At 45.1% G+C, this 17,492-nt stretch overlaps 1 protein-coding gene across 2 annotated transcripts; it reads left to right on the top strand.

Moving 5' to 3' along the window:
• Window positions 1-1,111: 1,111 nt before the first annotated feature.
• On the top strand, window positions 1,112-16,174 carry PAK6 (p21 (RAC1) activated kinase 6). 2 transcript variants are annotated; one of them, XM_068397734.1, is made up of 8 exons: window positions 1,112-1,315; window positions 5,721-6,338; window positions 9,509-10,000; window positions 10,255-10,388; window positions 12,796-12,922; window positions 13,115-13,240; window positions 13,903-14,037; window positions 16,007-16,174. In XM_068397734.1, exons 1-8 carry the CDS (start codon window positions 1,112-1,114, stop codon window positions 16,172-16,174), a joined length of 2,004 nt encoding a protein of 667 aa, XP_068253835.1. The 2 variants fall into 2 exon arrangements, with proteins under 2 accessions (XP_068253835.1, XP_068253837.1); XM_068397736.1 differs by lacking the exon at window positions 13,903-14,037.
• Window positions 16,175-17,492: the final 1,318 nt, after the last annotated feature.

Raw genomic sequence — 17,492 nt, 5'->3', positions numbered from 1 at the left:
GCTCTCCATAGAAAAGCTCCCTACCTCTGAGCTGTTTCTTCTTGGAAGAGGTAACTTCCCCCTCACCTCATCTTCCTTCTGTCTTTTGTGGAGAAGTTGTGTCCATCCATCTCAGTCCTCCAGTTACTCAAGCTTTCCCACCTCTGTGACTGCATGTGGAGCTCCGGTTCTTCCTTTTCTTTCATATCTTCTCAATTTCAAAAAGGTCTAAAACTTCTGGCTTTCTACCTATCTACATCTCTTTGGCTGTAAAGTCTAAATTCAGATTTTGAATGTCTCTTGTGTTTGGGTATATTTAAGTGTTAGCTGGTTTTGGCTTGTTGCAATTGTAATGGCTGTTCACACAAACTGTCTCTCTCAGCCCCCAAGGGAAAGGAATCTTAGTTTTTAATTTTAGCTGCTTCAGCTACCTGCTGACAGAGTTTGATTTCCACCTACCACCTCCTCTCTCTCTCCCAAGCCCTCTGTCTAAGTTAGAAAAACTGAGATCCAAAGTCAATCTTGGGCAGCTCTTCCTTTGGCAACAACTCTGTCGTCTTTAAATGGGAATCAAATGTATATTACTTACTTGGAGTAACCAGTGAGAGGGCAGACTGAAGGTTTTCATAACCACCCTTCATTCCAGGCTTGTAGGGGAATCAACATGGTCTTAACTGGCTGGACTCCAAAGCCATTTAACCGAGGTACAAGCCTGTAGAATATAAATATGTATCTCTTATATACATTTAAAATGTTTATATCTGGCAATATGAGTTTGTAGAAATAAAGGAAGCCGAGTGGTAGGAGTTCAGCTGTGGGTGTAACAGGTGTCTGTTCCTTTTCTGAGCTAGGAGCACTGTTTCACAGTGGGCAGAGCACTCAAAAGGTCACCGGAAATCCTAGCTCAGCCCCTGACCTGCTGGGTGGTCTTGAGCATGTCATTGCTCTCTTGTTGCTTCTATTTCCTTGTCTGTAAAGGCAGATGATCAGCTCCATTGTTAAAAGCGCTTGTTACTGGAGAATGTTCTTAATACAATGTAATTAACTAATATAATTGATATGTGATACTACTAATTGGGCATATCGGACCTAGACATGCACTGATGGTGTTGCCTTCTCTGACTCAGGCATCATGTTCCGCAAGAAGAAGAAGAAACGCCCGGAGATCTCGGCTCCGCAGAACTTTGAGCACCGGGTCCACACTTCATTTGACCCAAAGGAGGGCAAATTTGTGGGCCTGCCACCTCAATGGCAGAATATCCTAGACACGCTGAGGCGCCCCAAGCCGGTGGTAGACCCTTCAAGGATCACGAGGATGCAACTCCAGCCTATGAAGGTGAGAGAGGAAGACTACTCTTTCCTGTTCCCTGGGCTAGCGGGGAGGTGCATGTTAAGGCAATGTTTGCAGTGCCCCATATATATTTAAATGGGGTAAAGATGGGGTCTGTAAGGAATTCAGTGGATAGCAGGGTCTGGGTTTTCGTAACATTGTCGGGTTTGTTTAAGGTGATACTAACTTCATCAGAAATAAGGACAGCAGTATCCTTAACTGCAGTAGTGTCCCTGTCCAAATAATGAGCTGGCTGCCTGTCACTATCACAAGGACCTGTGAAAGCTCCCGTGGTAGCTGACGGGGCCTAGGATGTGTTCAGCTGTTGTACAGGGAAGAGAAGAGGAAAATTTATGGAGAGACCTGTTTTGACAAGTTTGTCATTCTCGTGGGTGAGCAAATTTGGCTGGTGATTAAGTTGACAGGGAAGCCTGAGTGGGAGAGAGCGGGGTAGCACTTATGGATGGCTAAGTGAAGAAGAGACAACGGGGAGCAGGACTAAACTGGAGTTTAGGCTAAAACGGTTCGTAAAACAGCAGTTTAACAGAAAGTGGGACGTAGTAAACAGGAGAACTCACTGAAGGACTTGCTTTAAGGACGGAGAAACAAGTTACTGATCCTTGTAGATGGGTGCATTTATCTGGCTGTCGTGCTTGGATGGCTGTTGATAATGGCATCTGGAGACCACGTCTTCCTAAGCTACTGTGGGGACCTGCGGTGTGGAGAGGCAGATTCACAATGACCTCTTGGAAAAGGAAATGAAAGATGGTGACAGAATTATTGTGTTTGAAGTCTTGCTAGCTTGTGGGAAGCTTTTGTTCCCAGTTAAAAAAACCCTACAGGGGCCTAAAAACTCAAAGGTAAATTGTAAAATAGAGATGCTACTACTTGGATTTTAGGAAGGGACATAAAAGAAAATAGTTGTATGTCTGATGAATATATTTAGCTTTTTGTGTACAGATGCTTAGAACATGGGGACTAAATGGGACTACATTTTAGTATAATGCAAGTATTAATGCAAAATCAAACCTGCAATTTAAATGGCACATCAGGATCTTTGAGCAGAATGCTGATTCAGGAAGTGAAAACTTGCTCAGGAAGAACAGGTGAAAGAAAACCAGAGGAGGTATTGAGTTTTATGGTGTCCTGAATGTGCTTTGAGGTTCAAAATGTGGTAGGAGACGGGACTGCAATCTGGAGAAGAGAGAAAATGTGTAATAAAAGACAAACTTGGTTAGATCGGGAGCTCTCTAATGAGCTTAAACTGCGGGAGGATTGCTCAGAAGGGTGGAAACTAGGTCAAGTTATAAAGGGCAAAGAGAAAAGAAATTTATGTAGGGACAAAACTGGAAGGCCAAGGCACAGAGAGATGTTATTCTCAAAGAATGTAAAGGGCACTAAGGAGACTTCACAAGTCCACTGAGGAGGAGAAAGGATTTGTTCACTGCTCATTGTGGAAGTAAGTTAATAACGGATGACACTGAGAATCCTTAAATGTTTAATGATTTTTCTTCAGTCTTTATTGAAAAGGTTAACTGTGATCAGTGGGCTAACACAATTAACACGAGCATGAAGGGATAAGAACACAGGCTAGAACAGGAAAAGAGCATGAACAGAAATGAGACCTCTTAGATAAGTTACATATTTTCAAGTCAGCTGGGCCTAATGAAATTCAAGGAATTGGAGATCAGTCAGAATAATTTCAATTCCCAGAAAAAGGCTGGAACAAATAAGCAAGTAATCTATTTGCAACCACTTCCTAGGAGATAGCAGGGTAATAGCTAGCAGCCCGCATGGATTTATCAAGCATGAATCATGTCAAGCAACCCAATTTCCATCAGTCACAGGGTATTAGGCTTTGGGTTGGGGGGAAATGATAGCGCTCTCCTATATCTTGACTTCAGTTAGGCTCTTGACACTGTACCTGTGGCATTCCCAGAGCAAACTGAGCAAATTTTCTCAAGTATTAGAAGTATATTCGAAAGAACAGTGTGAGGCATCGCTGTCAAAATAGAAATGTGCACGAAGAGATTTACTGGAGTTTGTCCAGAGCCTCGTACTGGTCAGTACTTTCATCTATGACTTATTAAACCTGTAGATGGTAAAAGCTGGAAGGAGGTGCCAAGCTTTAAGAGAACAAGGACAGAATACCCAACTGTCCTTAAAAACTAGAGAATCTTAAACTAATACTGGATTTTTTTGCCCCAGTTAAGTCCAAGTGCAAATACTCTCTTAAACCGCATCACATACTTGATTATTTCTGGTAAAATTCATTTGAACAAATTGCTGTTCAATGATACCAATCATTAGTAAGATTTTTTTTTTAAGTGCTAATTGTCCCTTTTACGTAGAGTCCTGTATTCAGCTATCACAGTTTTTCCTTTTTTTGACATGTACTGTGTGTAGCTTGTAAAGGGTCGCTTTTCTTTTTAAAATCTTAATTTCTCAGTTTTGGTCAGTAAGGCATGATCTCTGTAAGAGCACTCCATATAGATTTGGCTCAAATTTGGATGGTTTTTCATTAACCTGATGCAGTGTTTGAACACAGCTGCACAGTACAGCTAAATCCCATCTTCCCTGCCCACTGGGGATAGGACTGACTTACTGGACTAGAAGTGCAACAGGAGTGACCTGAGTGTAATTTTAGGATGTTTTTAACTAGGAGGTGAGGTGAGCACTGGGATGGATTTTCTAGAGAGGCCATAGCATCTGTTCTTGGAGATTTCTTATTTTGAGAACATGTTAGACACAAGTCTGTCTGGAATGACTTTTGCCCACCTCCTTTGGACTAGCTGGTCTCTTGAGATTTCTTCCAACTTTATTTTGAGTTATTCTTTTTCCCAGTTTGTAGAAACATTGAACCATCAGTGAGCGTTGGAGGAGGGCCTCTTTCCCTCCCATCTGCCTGTGCAAGCATGAGGGTGTGGAGGCATCCTGCTGAGTGCTCTGTGACTTGGGGGTGTGCATATTACATCTGTCCCTGCTCAGACTCATTTATGAACTAGTGCTTTTGATTGAGTGCATTACTGGGGTAAGCTGGTATGTCTGGTGTTTCTAAGGGGTGAATTAGAATGGACAGAAGACTCTTCCCACCCTGCTGACAGATTTCAGAGACTGTGTTTCTGACCATTTACTTTTGGTATTTTTTTTCCCTATTGAGTTTGGTGCAAAAGTGATGGAAACAGTTTGAGGAGTTATACCTGACAGCAGCTGGGGCCATGGAGGAAGGTGCATGTGTGTGGTGAGGGAGGTACATTGCTATAACACAGCTGGAGAGCAGAATTTCCTGCTGCAGGTGATGTTGTGTATGCAATGCTATGAGTCAGATTGTCCTTTCTTCACCTTGTTTGACAAAATCATCTATTTTGCCTTTCATTTTCAGACGCTGAGCAAGCCAAGGGCTCATTTTGTGCACTGTGATGGCATTCTGTTGAAATTACTGGAGCTGCTGTTTTGCACCAGCTAAATATTAGGCTCAGTGTAATTAATTCGGCATCTTTAGAAGATCCCTGGAGCTCAGTTAGCAAACAGGAGATTGCCATCACTCCAGGGAAGGACTTTCTTCAGGCAGAGATTTATGAAAGTGTAGGAGTGACCCTATGCTGTGAATTTCAGTGAAGAAATGAAACATTTTGGTTCCCAGCACTAAAAAACTTCTGTAAGCTTTTCAGTTCCAGAATAAACAAAGTAGAGCACTACACAATATACCACCAGCTTCAAGTGTCCTACTTGTCTAGTGCTGTTGCTTGTTGGATGGAAGCCTTGTTCTTCATTGTTTGCTTACAAGGCAGTCGTGAGCTGTTGTGACCCTTTGTTCATCATTTTTAATTATAATAGCTTGGCAGAACAGAGGAGGGATGCAGTGTTGGAACAGTGTGGTCTTCACTGGTCAGGATTAAGATGCATTAGCAAAAATTGTAGAGAACTAGACTAAGGGAGGCTGATTACAACACTATTGAGAGTAGTACAGGGGAGAGATGAACCTTCTGTTGGAACAGCAAGGTGATTTTTGCAGGTAGAGCTTAGGGCATGCTGGAACTTCTGAGAACTAATACTCTTGTGGAGCCCAAGGTAGTGGTGTAGTGTAGCACAATTTCAGCACAAGAGAGTCAGGAGTGCTAAAACATCCCAGTTTTGCTCTAATGTTGTCCTTCAGAATGTGAGTGCGGCAGCAGAATTCACTGTTCTGGCTGAAAGCACCGCTGCCTCTGACAGAAGGATGGAACCCAATGATTCCTTTTGTTTTTTCTTCAGTAGAGGACAATAAAAAAAAGACAGAAGGAAACATTTATGTGTGTTTTCTAAATTGCCTGAGTAATCTTTGGCTAGACAGACAAAATCTAACCTTTGTCAAGATAAACCAAGCTTTAATTTTTACAACTCTAACTCCCCCCACCCTTGTATTTCACAGACTGTGGTGAGAGGCAGCACCGTGGAAGTGGAGGGCTACATCTCTGGGATACTCAACGACATCCAGAAGCTCTCTGCTATCAGTTCGAACACCCTCCGGGGAAGGAGCCCCACCAGCAGGAGGAGAGCTCAGTCCCTTGGGCTCCTGGGGGAAGACGGACCCCCAGACATGTATCTTCAGAGTCCTGAAGCAGAGTGGGGAGACAAATACGGAAACTACCTCAATTGCAACGGTGGGACCAAGGTGACCCGGCGGCAGACTATGTGGCCAGATTATAAACCCCGACTGGAAGGACAGTCTCATCCCAACGGTATGGTAATGAAAGCACAGTCCCTGGGGCCCTCGGAGTTCCAGGGCGCCGACGGCAGCTGCCTCCAGCGTGCCTCTGGTTTGCAGCATATGCCAGCTCTGCCAGGGGAGGGCGAGAAGACGGGAAAAAACAGCTCGGAGGAGTGCTGGCCTCAGCCTTGTCTCCTACGACAAGCAAACTCCAGGCCCTCAGGGGAGGGCAGCCCTAGCTCCAAATCAAGGGAGAACAGCTTGAAGAGGAGGCTGTTACGCAGTGTCTTCCCTTCATCCAGCGGCTCAAACAAGTCAGGACCTTCCTTCCAGATAAAGGTATGGTTATTCAGTATTTTTGAGTGAGCGTAATGTTGGCTTTACAGTTCCAGAGGTTACTTACACAGCTGAACAAATTGAACTGCAAACATCATGCAACCATCTGTTATTGTTATGATTAATGCTGGAATCAAAATAGGCCTGGACAGGGAAAACGTGTGGTCCGCCTAAGCTTCGCAGAATATCCTGCTAGGCATAGCTCAGCGTGGCAGCCAGATCCACGTGAGAAAGGCTCGTTAGTGGGGCTGTGCTTGCAGGAGCGTGGGCTGGGGAGGAGGTAGGGAACTTACTCATTTTTGCCCTTCTGTAGTAGTAAAGGCGTAACTTCAATGCCGTTATACCAGCATAGATGTGCTTTTGCCATTTGGGAAATGGCTGTAATTTACATCAGTGATGTATTCTTTTGCCTGTGCAAAATAGAAGTACCTCAGGAGAGCTCGTTGGTTGTAGCTGTATCTGCCAGCCTGCCTACAACAGCAGCGTTCCCATCAGCACCCACAGCCCTGTCAAACAGGAAATGTGACTGGTGGTTTTCGGTAAGGATGGGACAGCTCATAGCTACATCTCCCCCAGGAAAATCATCCTGAATGAATGACTCACTTCTTGAAGTGGGAGAAAAACTCTGGTTCCTGTTCTGGATAGGAAATGTAGCCCTTCAGGCCACTGCTTCGACTCCTCCCCGGCTAACCCAGCACTCATTGTCCCACACAGCTGCTCGGTGGCTTCAAAGGCTGCGCTGGGCTGCTGCAAGGCCGGGCTAACTTCTCGCAGGCGTGGAGCCCCGAACTCGGAGGGAGATGACAGGAACCACTGGCCCAACAAAACTGACTGCTCGAAAGTGTGTTGCAGGGTGCGGCTCTCCCCAGCCCGGCTTCTTGCAGCTTGCACAAGGATCAGGCTCAAGGCTTTCAGACAGAGCCCTCACCCTGCAGATTCCCTTTCCAGGGAGTGGGATTTTAAAGGGATGCAGTTCTTGTGTAGCACAAACTACACTTACTGCTGTCCCTGACTCTGGGCTGATCTATACTGGCTGGAGGCCTGTCTCTGAGTGCTAAGGAGAGCTGGCCACTTTTTTCTGCTCTAGCAGGAGTGTCTTTGCCATCCTCAGCACTCTCACAAGGAGGAGCAGAGGTTACCAGTGAAATGGCATGTGCACATGTGTGTTTGAACTTGAGCTGCTTGTGAGAGGAGCAGGAAAGACCTTGAGGTTATCTAGTCCTTCTCCCTGCCCAGTGAAGGATCTGCAGCATCGCTGGCAGTTGTTTATCTCAGCTCTTCTTAATGGCCTCCAATGATTAAAACCTTAGTCTCCCTCTCAAATGGAGGTGGTGATGATGTGTAATTGTGACGTGTCAGAAATGCATAACTGCAGATGAAGTGGAAAGGGGATATAATGGGTTGAAAATGGGCGGTGTAAGTGCCTTGACAGGCTGCCTGTAGTCACCATGGGAAGGTCAAGTGCACTTTCCTTTCAACCTAATATGGAGATGGAGGGAAGGAGTTGGGAGAACCAGTGACATCTCAACATGTCCAGAGACTGGAAACGTGCATACAGGGGCTGTCAAATTCCAGGAGCAGGAAATAATCCTTACGTGTGGTTACGAACACGTGTGAGCTTGCGTGCGTGTTGCGTGCCCTGTTGCATGCTCTAGGTTATATAAAACCTTTTTTTTTTTCCCCCCCTCTCTCCTGAGACAAAACAAGAGTTGGGAAATAAATACTTGGTTGCCATGAGCATGTCTCTACAGGACTGCAGGGGTGGAGCTGGTAAATGAGGAGGAAGTAACTTCTGACAGGCAGTTTGTGCACTCCTGCGCCCCGATGCCAGCAGCTACTAAATCATACTTTCAGGGCTCGTGTGTGTGAAAATGAGCTTTATGTGTGTTCAGCTTACGCAGGTTTTACTGTTGACAAAAATCCTTGATTAAAACCAAAGCACTTAGGATTAAATTCTATACAATTATTTTCTGTCTGAGACAGAGAAAATGAATGCACTTGTAAAAATTCCTCAGTTGGCAGCGTTCAGTTCCCATCCTCATATTATTAGCTTTATTAATAATCTGTCTGAATTGTGAGAGAGAAAAAGCTTGTTGCTTTGAAGTTTTTATTTTGCCCTATAATATAAATGATTGGCTTGGTCTTTCTGAAGATGCTACTTAGTTATATGTAAAATAATAGTGGGTCTGACAAAGCATGTAATGTATTTCATCCCTAACCTGCTAGATGATGTTGAATTTTTATTAGTCAGCATTTCCAGGGTGAGTATTAGCACTTCAGGATTTATCCTTCTTGGGAGACCTACACGTAGTGCTAACGTGGGAATGCATACCCTGGAGCCACATCACCCCAGGCTGGGATCTTACTAGATCTCATAAACCATCAGGGTTGGGCCTGCTTGGTGCTTGAGTGGGAGGTCTCGGAGAGCCTCGAGTGCTTCAGCAAGGAGCACGGCTCATCCCAGTTCCTTGTAGTTGGTTTTGAGCCAGTAAGATGGCAAGGTGGCGAGTGGCTCTGTGGAGCTGCAGGGTCACGCTGGCCTCCCCCAGCTGTCCTGGTCCACCGTGCCTTTCCCCAGGGTGCCGATCCGTGTCTGATGGGCAGGAACGCTCCGCAGGTACCAGCAGAAAGCGCAGAGAGAGTTTTCTGTAGGCAGAGCGTAATTACCCAAAGGGAATTAGGCCAAGACATCAAAGTGATTTATAGCTTTGGCATGAATCCTCTTTCCTTTTATATATAGGAAGATCAGAGGCATAGGGATAAAGAATTTTAAAATTCTCTGCAACGCAGGTTGCCCCTGAGTTTTGGTGGCAAGGTTGGAATGCTTTTTAGCAGCTGGTGATTTTCTGTGGGTTTTGTTTTTTTGGTGTTATTTTGAAAGCGTGTGCTTTAAAAAGTTCCTTTTAAACTGCCTCAATTTGGAGGTTCTTAAAGCGTAGCACCCATGCTGTAACTGATTCCTGAAAATCTGCATCCATGGGACTTCCCTTAGTCACGCAGCAGATGTTGGGCAGACCTGGAGATAAGAACCTGGAGCTCTGGACTCCAGTCTGCTGCAAAATGTACTAGGGCAGAGTGGCATAACACACAACTGATTCCTGACATGTCTGTCCTCTTGTTGATCTAACCATCACTTTTTCTTTCTTCCACTTTCATATTTGTTCTTTTCAAAGCCTAATGCTTTCTTCAGGCCCCAGCAGTGGAGTTCACCACGCAGCCCTGCAGCCAAAGCCCAGTCTCTTCCATCGGACCAGCCTGCATCCGATTACCCCAGGACGATCTCAGAAGCTGGGACCCCCCAGAAATCACCAACAGCGGAGAAGGCAATCGCAGTGCCCCAGGGCAGGCCGTCCCCGGCGGGGTCTCCCAGGAACCGGCAGACTCAGACGAGTTCTAGCAACCTTCACCTTCCCCAGGACTCTTCTGTGAAAGGGCAGCCGGCCAGCGAGGACCCGGTGGTTGTGACTCATGAGCAGTTCAAAGCTGCCCTTAGGATGGTAGTAGACCAGGGGGATCCCCGGACATTGCTGGAGAATTATGTGAAGATTGGCGAAGGGTCCACAGGTATCGTGTGTATTGCTCGAGAGAAGCACTCGGGGCGGCAGGTGGCAGTGAAGATGATGGACCTGAGGAAGCAGCAGCGCCGGGAGCTCCTTTTTAACGAGGTGAGTGCTGCGACGAGAGGTGGGGTTCTGCTGTCCACCACAAAGCCATGGTAACAGTTGGTGTGGTAAAAAGAAGGGAAGAGCAGGAGACATCTTGCTTTTAATAGAATTATGCTAGTACCAAGAAGAAAAATGACTGGGGGGTGGAGGCTACTGCGTTGTACTCATAGGGTTGTGCTTGTTTGCTTTGTTGGGCAAGATTTAAGTGGTGTTAGTGATCTTGTGGTGCTCAGTTGTCCACTGTGTTTTTACAGGTGGTGATAATGAGAGATTATCAACACGTCAATGTAGTGGAGATGTACAAGAGCTACCTAGTGGGAGAGGAGCTCTGGGTGCTGATGGAGTTCCTGCAGGGAGGAGCCCTCACAGACATTGTGTCTCAGATCAGGTATGAAGCAAAATCCGAAACATCAACGCTTGTGTTCCCACCTGAACAAGAGCAGCAGAGTGGAGATTTCTGGGAAGAATAGTTTCCCTCTGAGATATTGTGACTGCAGTGCCCTGAAACTATTACACTTTATAACTGTCATCCATTTGAAGTGTGTGATAATACTTCTGATGTAGAAGGGACCTCATTTACAGTACTGATCCCTTTAGGTACCCACTATTCATCTACTTGATGACCCTCCCTGTGAAACACAGTGCTCATGAAAAGTATTGTTTACTATATCTGTTGTGTTCTGGCCAGGAAGCTCATTGAGTAAGTATTAAAGAGCATGCAGAAATAGTTTTCAGTGGTACAACCATAGTGAGGTTGAATTTGTGGCTAACTCCTCTGGAGAAGTGCAGCAGAGCCTTGAGATCTGGACTCCTTCCCAAATTTCATTGCCTGAAGATAGCCACTGCTGGACACTCTCCTTAATTTGTTTTCTTATCCACACCACTTCATATTAATTAATGACCAAAGCATTCCTGTAGGGCAAAGAAGTTGTTCTCAAATGGCCTCCAGAGTCCTGTTCACGAGGTGTTCTGGAGATGCAGTTATGATGATCGTGTCTTACCCTTGACCTTGGAGCACCCTCCTCCTGCTTCCGAGCAGTCCTGTGAGGCTGTAAACTGGTACAGGGAATGCCAATGAAGAGACTGACCAAGAAAGTCTGTAGGATGAGGATTCAGAATCTTAATTGGATTACAATTAGGTAGTATTGCTAACACTAATTGTGTTTACTTTTTTAAATCACAGTATGCCTTTAATTCACTTACATGCTTTGACTAGCCTTCACTGATCCTGTGGTGGATTTAAGGCATGTATCTTGCTCTGTTGGATTCCCTGTTTTGGATTTGCATCTATGATGTGTTTGGGAGGCACAAAAAAGCACATTGTCCTTTGTAGCCTCTACAGCCACACCTGTAAGGAGTGTCGTGGAGACGCTTAGATGGCCAGGCCCTCCAGCATGGAGTTCAGAGGCACACCATGGGTCTGAGAACCAAGGGTTCACTGTAAGTTATGTACCTGCTCCTGGATAGGAAAAAGAACATTGAGTCCTGAGGAGTGCTGAGTTATGGCACTGCAGAGCCAGTGAAACTCTTGTAGCTCTTAGCTGGTGTTAGAACCAATGGAACTACAGGTAAAATAGAAATATTCTGAGGAGGTTTATGAAGGGTCTGTGTAGTTTATATCCACCAGTGAGACTGAATTCCACTGTGGGACCTCAGCCTAGGTTTATTTTACGAAGCCTTCCTTTGAACCTTTTGATGAATGCTTGTTTTTCCACGTAGTAGAAACAGGATCTGTTATAATCATAACATTTATCAAAAGTAAGCTGCAAGCCTTTATCAGGTTTTCACAGGGAGGAAAATACCCTCATTCCACTCATTAAAGCCTCCTTCATGAATGTGTAGAAATGGCTCTTGTGTATTTAGAAGGTACTGGTGCTCTCTGCACAGTTCTGCCTTGTGAGTGCTTTCTTCTCCTCAGCCTGACTTGCAGACCAGGATTTGAGGAGCTATCATTTCTGTGATACAACTGAGAGTTGTTTGAAACAACTGCTTGAGATAGGCTGAGAATCAAAAGTACTCAGCTGGGTACTTCAACTATTCTTTGAAATATTTAACTTCCAGCATTGCTCGGTGTAAACGTGCAGAGAATGCTGTCACTGTCTCCAGTTACAGGAGTTAATTTTCATTTCTACCATTTTCACTTCTACTTGATCATGAAGGTTCGTGTGTTGGTATTCCAACCAGCAAGAGCTTCTAAAGCTAAGGTTCCTGGTGCTCATACTCAGTGTGCCAACAGAGAGGGTGGTAAAATTCAGGAGTGTCTTCCCTGCTTGCAACCTGTGCTACCTTCAGTTAGGTATGAGAGCATCCAAAGTGTCTACCTGCACGAAACCTGCCAAGGATCCCTGTATTCTCTATCAAATTACGTGTTTAGATGCTTTCTGGATAAAGTTGCACAATATGCCTTGTGAACAATAGCTTTACTGTATTTGCTTAAAAAAAAAGCTGGCTCAACAGCTACTGTGGCCCCTTGGCATGCAGAAGCAGTCTTGCCTATCAGAATTGCTTGAAACAGCATATTGCAGAATGAATTTAGATACAAGATTTAAAATGCTCTTTCTCTTTATTAGACTTATGAGAACTTAAAATTGCTGACCATCAAGAAAAAAAGGTTTTCAACAGTACAAGACAGTCATAGAAGGACAGTAAATGCGAGACAGTAATGACATAGGGAGCCAAAATATGTATCTGCAATTCAACTTCAAAATTGCACAGTGCCTTTAAAGAGGACCTGTGAATGAGAGCTATCCACTGCCCAGCACAATGCAGCTAAACTCCTGTGTCTTTAATTTCAGGCTTAATGAAGAGCAAATTGCAACAGTGTGTGAATCCGTGCTGCAGGCTCTGTCGTATCTTCACTCTCAGGGGGTCATTCACCGAGACATTAAGAGCGACTCCATCCTTCTCACACTGGATGGAAGGGTATGTTTCCTCAGACAAATTGTTTCCTGTCTTCTGCTGCTGTCACCTTAGTCTGTCTCCTTATTTCCTTTCTGTTCACAATCTCTTGTTTGTACCTCATCCTCTTGTTTCCTTTGTTTCTTTGTCTTTGGTGTTTCCCTCCATGTTGTTTAAAAATGACTTTTAAGGTTGGTTGCTTTTCTCTTCGTACAGGTCAAACTCTCAGATTTTGGCTTCTGTGCTCAGATCAGTAAAGATGTACCTAAAAGAAAGTCCCTAGTAGGTACTCCCTACTGGATGGCTCCAGAAGTTATTGCAAGGATACCATACACTACTGAGGTAAGGCACCACTTCCCTAATATCGGGAGAGGTAGCAAAGGGTATTCTGAAGTGTCACAGGAAAATAACTATTGGCTTTTCTAGGAAGAGCCACTAGAGCCTATTTAAGATATAAATACAACTATGACTCCAGCTTTGATTGTAATGATATCGATATTTCCTAAAACTGTAGAAAAACAGGTTGTTCTGCTTCTGGGAACAAGGTGTAAACTTACTCTGTTCTTATACCTGAAGCTTGGCATAGGCTTGTATCTGCTGCAGGGTGGACAGATGTTAGCAAGGAGCAGCCTGTGACATGATATGGATCAGTAAATCAATCAATGCCATAAAGGGAGGGAGGAGAGGAGGGGAGGCACAGATGGGAGCTCTGAAATTATGGGCAGGTGGCAGCAGACTGATTAGTTTTGTTTACCAACCAACCAGGTGTAGCACAAGCAGTTACTTGCAGACCTTTGCATGTTGCAACACCAGCATGGCTCAGTCCTAGGTGGAAAGCTGTCTGTGTTAAACTGTGGTAAGGAGTCCAATAGCATCGAGTGGGTTAATGTTTTACTCTCTTGGTGATGTTTGTCATGGGTGGGGTGTTGCAGTGTTTGTGAAAGCAACAAAGCAAGGACCAGTTGCTCTGAACTGTGTGTATTGATGTGACATTGGCTCCACAGGTGGATATCTGGTCCCTGGGGATCATGGTGATAGAGATGGTGGATGGAGAACCCCCGTATTTTAGTGATTCTCCAGTCCAGGCGATGAAGAGGCTCCGTGACAGTCCTCCTCCCAAACTGAAAAACTTCCACAGGGTGAGCATACTGGCAAACACTGGAAAACCTGATGGTTATCATGGGGAAACATCCATATCGGCCATCCGTAGAGCTGGCTGTGAAAGGGATCTTGCTAGGACACGTTTCTTGGGGAACTCTTTTGGCCCTGGTGCCTCAGTGGATGCAAGCTGCTGCTGACAGCTAGTGGCTGGGCTGGGAAACAGCCCTAGTAGCCTAAGGTCACTTGGGCATAAATCTGAGTGCAAACGAAAGCTGCCTCAGGTGGACCCAACAGTTACTATCGATAGAGTAGCTCATCTGCTAGGGAAGCAAAGAGGAGGGTCCTTTCTCTTGAGAGTTTCTGGCTTTGAGGTTTTCAGCACTGCAAAGCTGCGTTATGGTCAGAGCAGGAGAGCTCGGTACAGACAGGAGCTCATGGAGACACTGCAGCTGCTTTGAAGATGAACTCAGCTTCATGGCTTCTTATGAGAAAGTAGCAGTGACATGAGAAATACAGTGATTACCTTTTAGTCACCACTCAGAGCAGTCCTCCCTTCATTGCAGTCCAAGCCTCTGAGATCAAATAGCTCTGCAGCATTCTGAGCTATCCGGCCTTTCCAATTAATCAGAATATCTGCAGCTGCTAAAACTGAATTATTTAAGAGAGTAGAGTGCTGAACTAACAGCACACACTCCAACATCAACAGCTGCTCTTTCCTCTTTGCCTTTGCAACACTAATTAAAATTTCAAGGTCACATTCTGGACCCAGCCCTTGTACTCCCTAGGTGGTGTGAAGCCAGTTCTGGTCTGGATCGCACGCCTCGCTTGGTGAGATGACCCTACCATGGGCTGTGAAAGCCAGAGCCATCTAGAGTCCTGCTCTGCTCCACTTTGTCCTGGGAAGCAAACTGGCTTCCAGCAGACCTGGGGATTGCCAGGCCGGTGGCCATCCTCCCTGTCTCCCTGCTGTGTGAGGGGAGCTCAGCACCAGCTGTGGATCCAGCCCTTGTTCTGGTGACAGTTAATGTCTCACTGGGGTCAAGTACTGTCCTGCTGGGTGTGACAGGTTAAATGGACACCACTTGGGATAATCGCTGCTGCTTTTCTAGAGCATAACTCAATTTATTGACAGAGGGATAAAGGCTGGATCCTGGCACTCGTACTTAAGCTGTGTTGTGCCTCCTCCCTCCAGCAATCCCAGTGAAGCTATTCAAAGCACTCATGAAATAAGCAGTAGCTCAGTGTGAACAGCATTTCACAATCTACTTCTAAGTTAACCAGAGCTGGGAAAATGCCCCCAGTCTAAAATGGATGTAATTAGCAGCGTTCAAATACATAAATAAATACCAAGTGAATTTTTAATCTGGTTTTAATGATGCAGAGGATTACCACCAGCAAGAGATGTGCAGTGCCTGTAAGTGGTTCTTGGGTCTGGATACTCAACAGGCTCTTACCCATCCTTCAAAGGACAAACCTGCTGAGGTCCTTTAGCTTTTAGATATACTCTTCTGCAGTTTCTTTGTCTTCTTGTATCAGCAGCATCAGGTTTCCAGACACTCAAAACCTATTTGGGAATCCTATTTAACTATTTTTTCCACAATCTGTGGCCAGTAAAAGAATGAATCGATCACCCCTTCACACCCAAAGTGATGTGCCTTGGGTGGCAGGAATTCTGTTGGATTTTTGAGCTGAAATGCAGAAAATATTAAATAACAAAATGGGAAACAAAATGAACTTAGATGGAAGGACATGGCAGGAAGTCTTGGCTTAATTTGCTGTGCCCCATTAAAAAGAAAACAACCTGTATAAATGTTGGGCTTACTGGTGACAAAGTTATTACTGTGGCACAAAAAGCGTGCCACCTCCGATACGTTTCTGTGCCAAAGCGGGGTTACAGAGCTGGTGTTCAGCATCGTTATTAACCAAACCTGCCTCAGCAGCCGGTTGTCACGTGAACTGTTGCCTGGTTCCTTTACGGGTTTGACTTGGTTGGTTGCTTTTTCACAGACATCCCCAGTTCTGAGAGACTTCTTGGAAAGGATGTTGACACGGGACCCGCTGGAAAGAGCAACGGCACAAGAACTTCTGGATCACCCCTTTTTGCTCCAGACAGGTCTTCCAGAGTGCCTGGTCCCCCTTATCCAACAATACAGGAAGCGTACCTCTACCTGCTGACTTCACACAAGGGGAAATACTATGAAAAAGTAATGTTTATTTAAAATATATATATATATCTCAAGAGACCAGGCAGTCTCATCCTGTGAATGGTGCTTGGAACTTGTCAGCGATCTTTTTAGAGGATGAATGTGAATACTGTCCTTGCATTCTCAGCCTCTCGTGGCTTCTCTTTTGCTGAAGACAATCAAGATGTACTAGATCCAAATAAGACCAGGTATGTCTCAAGAATAAAGCAGGTGTGTCATGACTTGGGGATCGCTTCTTCCGAAAAATGGCATTTTAAAGTGGAGTCTGAAGTTGTGTATCTGAATGGCTGCACGTTCCTGCAAACCTTGGCTGCTGACTACTGAACTGGAACAATATTTCCCAATTAGAAATGTGATCTTTGTTTCCTTAGTTGTACACTGGAGCCTTGAGCTGACCCAAATGTACGTTCTGGGGCACAGACCCCTTTAAACTCTCAAAAAATGCACAAAGACTTGACAATTTTTTCCTCTGAGACTTTTTCACAGATTATTTTAATTTCCTTCAGTTAAATCTGGACTTAGAAAACTGTACATATTTTCCTAGGGAGCAGATGTGGTATGTATATATTTGTTTCTAAGTGGCTCTTTTGCATCAACATGCTTCTCTTGCTGAGGAATATGTATGGTTTAGTGGTCAATCTTGAATGCATTTCATGATCTTAAACTTTTGGAGGGGGACACCCTTGGATACGGCCTCACAACAGACTCTGTGAAGACAGATGTTCTTGCCACCAGGATCTTCTGGTTGAAAATTCACAATATGCAACACCTCCCTTGCTGGTTGGAATGGAGAGTCTGTGGGAGCTTGTTCCCGTGTTTGGGTTCCAGGCGCCTTTATTTCCAAGCCCTTTCTCCCAAGAGAGCCTGAGGAATGCTGCCCTGAGACAAGTGTTGGGTAGCACCCTGGGAGACTGGATGGAAAAGCTTCAGCTGTCCTGCATATCCCAGGAGAGATTGTTGTGTTCCTGTGAGGTGTTTGTTGAGCCTCTGTCTCCCCTCCTTGCTACTCCAGAACATGGGGAGAAGAGAAACTTGTGACGTGTGTTTCGGTATTGGCGTGCCCTTCCCCACCATCCCTGTGCTGGTACACTTGGAAGGTTACTGGTTGTCTAAACAGCTCTTTCAGTTATGCTAAAATAGATTTAGGTGTTTTGTATGATACACTTTCTGATCCCTGAGATAGTCGAGGTGTTGGACTCTAGGTCAGGATGTAACATTGTACAGTCGTGGTGTGTATTGTTGTGAGGTCTCAAGAATATCATCCTACGTGTGGAACTGGGATCCTATTT

Source organism: Nyctibius grandis, chromosome 4 (genome assembly GCF_013368605.1).
Source record: "Nyctibius grandis isolate bNycGra1 chromosome 4, bNycGra1.pri, whole genome shotgun sequence".
Lineage (NCBI taxonomy): Eukaryota > Metazoa > Chordata > Aves > Nyctibiiformes > Nyctibiidae > Nyctibius > Nyctibius grandis.
The sequence above is the reverse complement of the archived record's forward strand: the minus strand, read 5'-3'. Positions and strand labels throughout refer to the sequence as shown.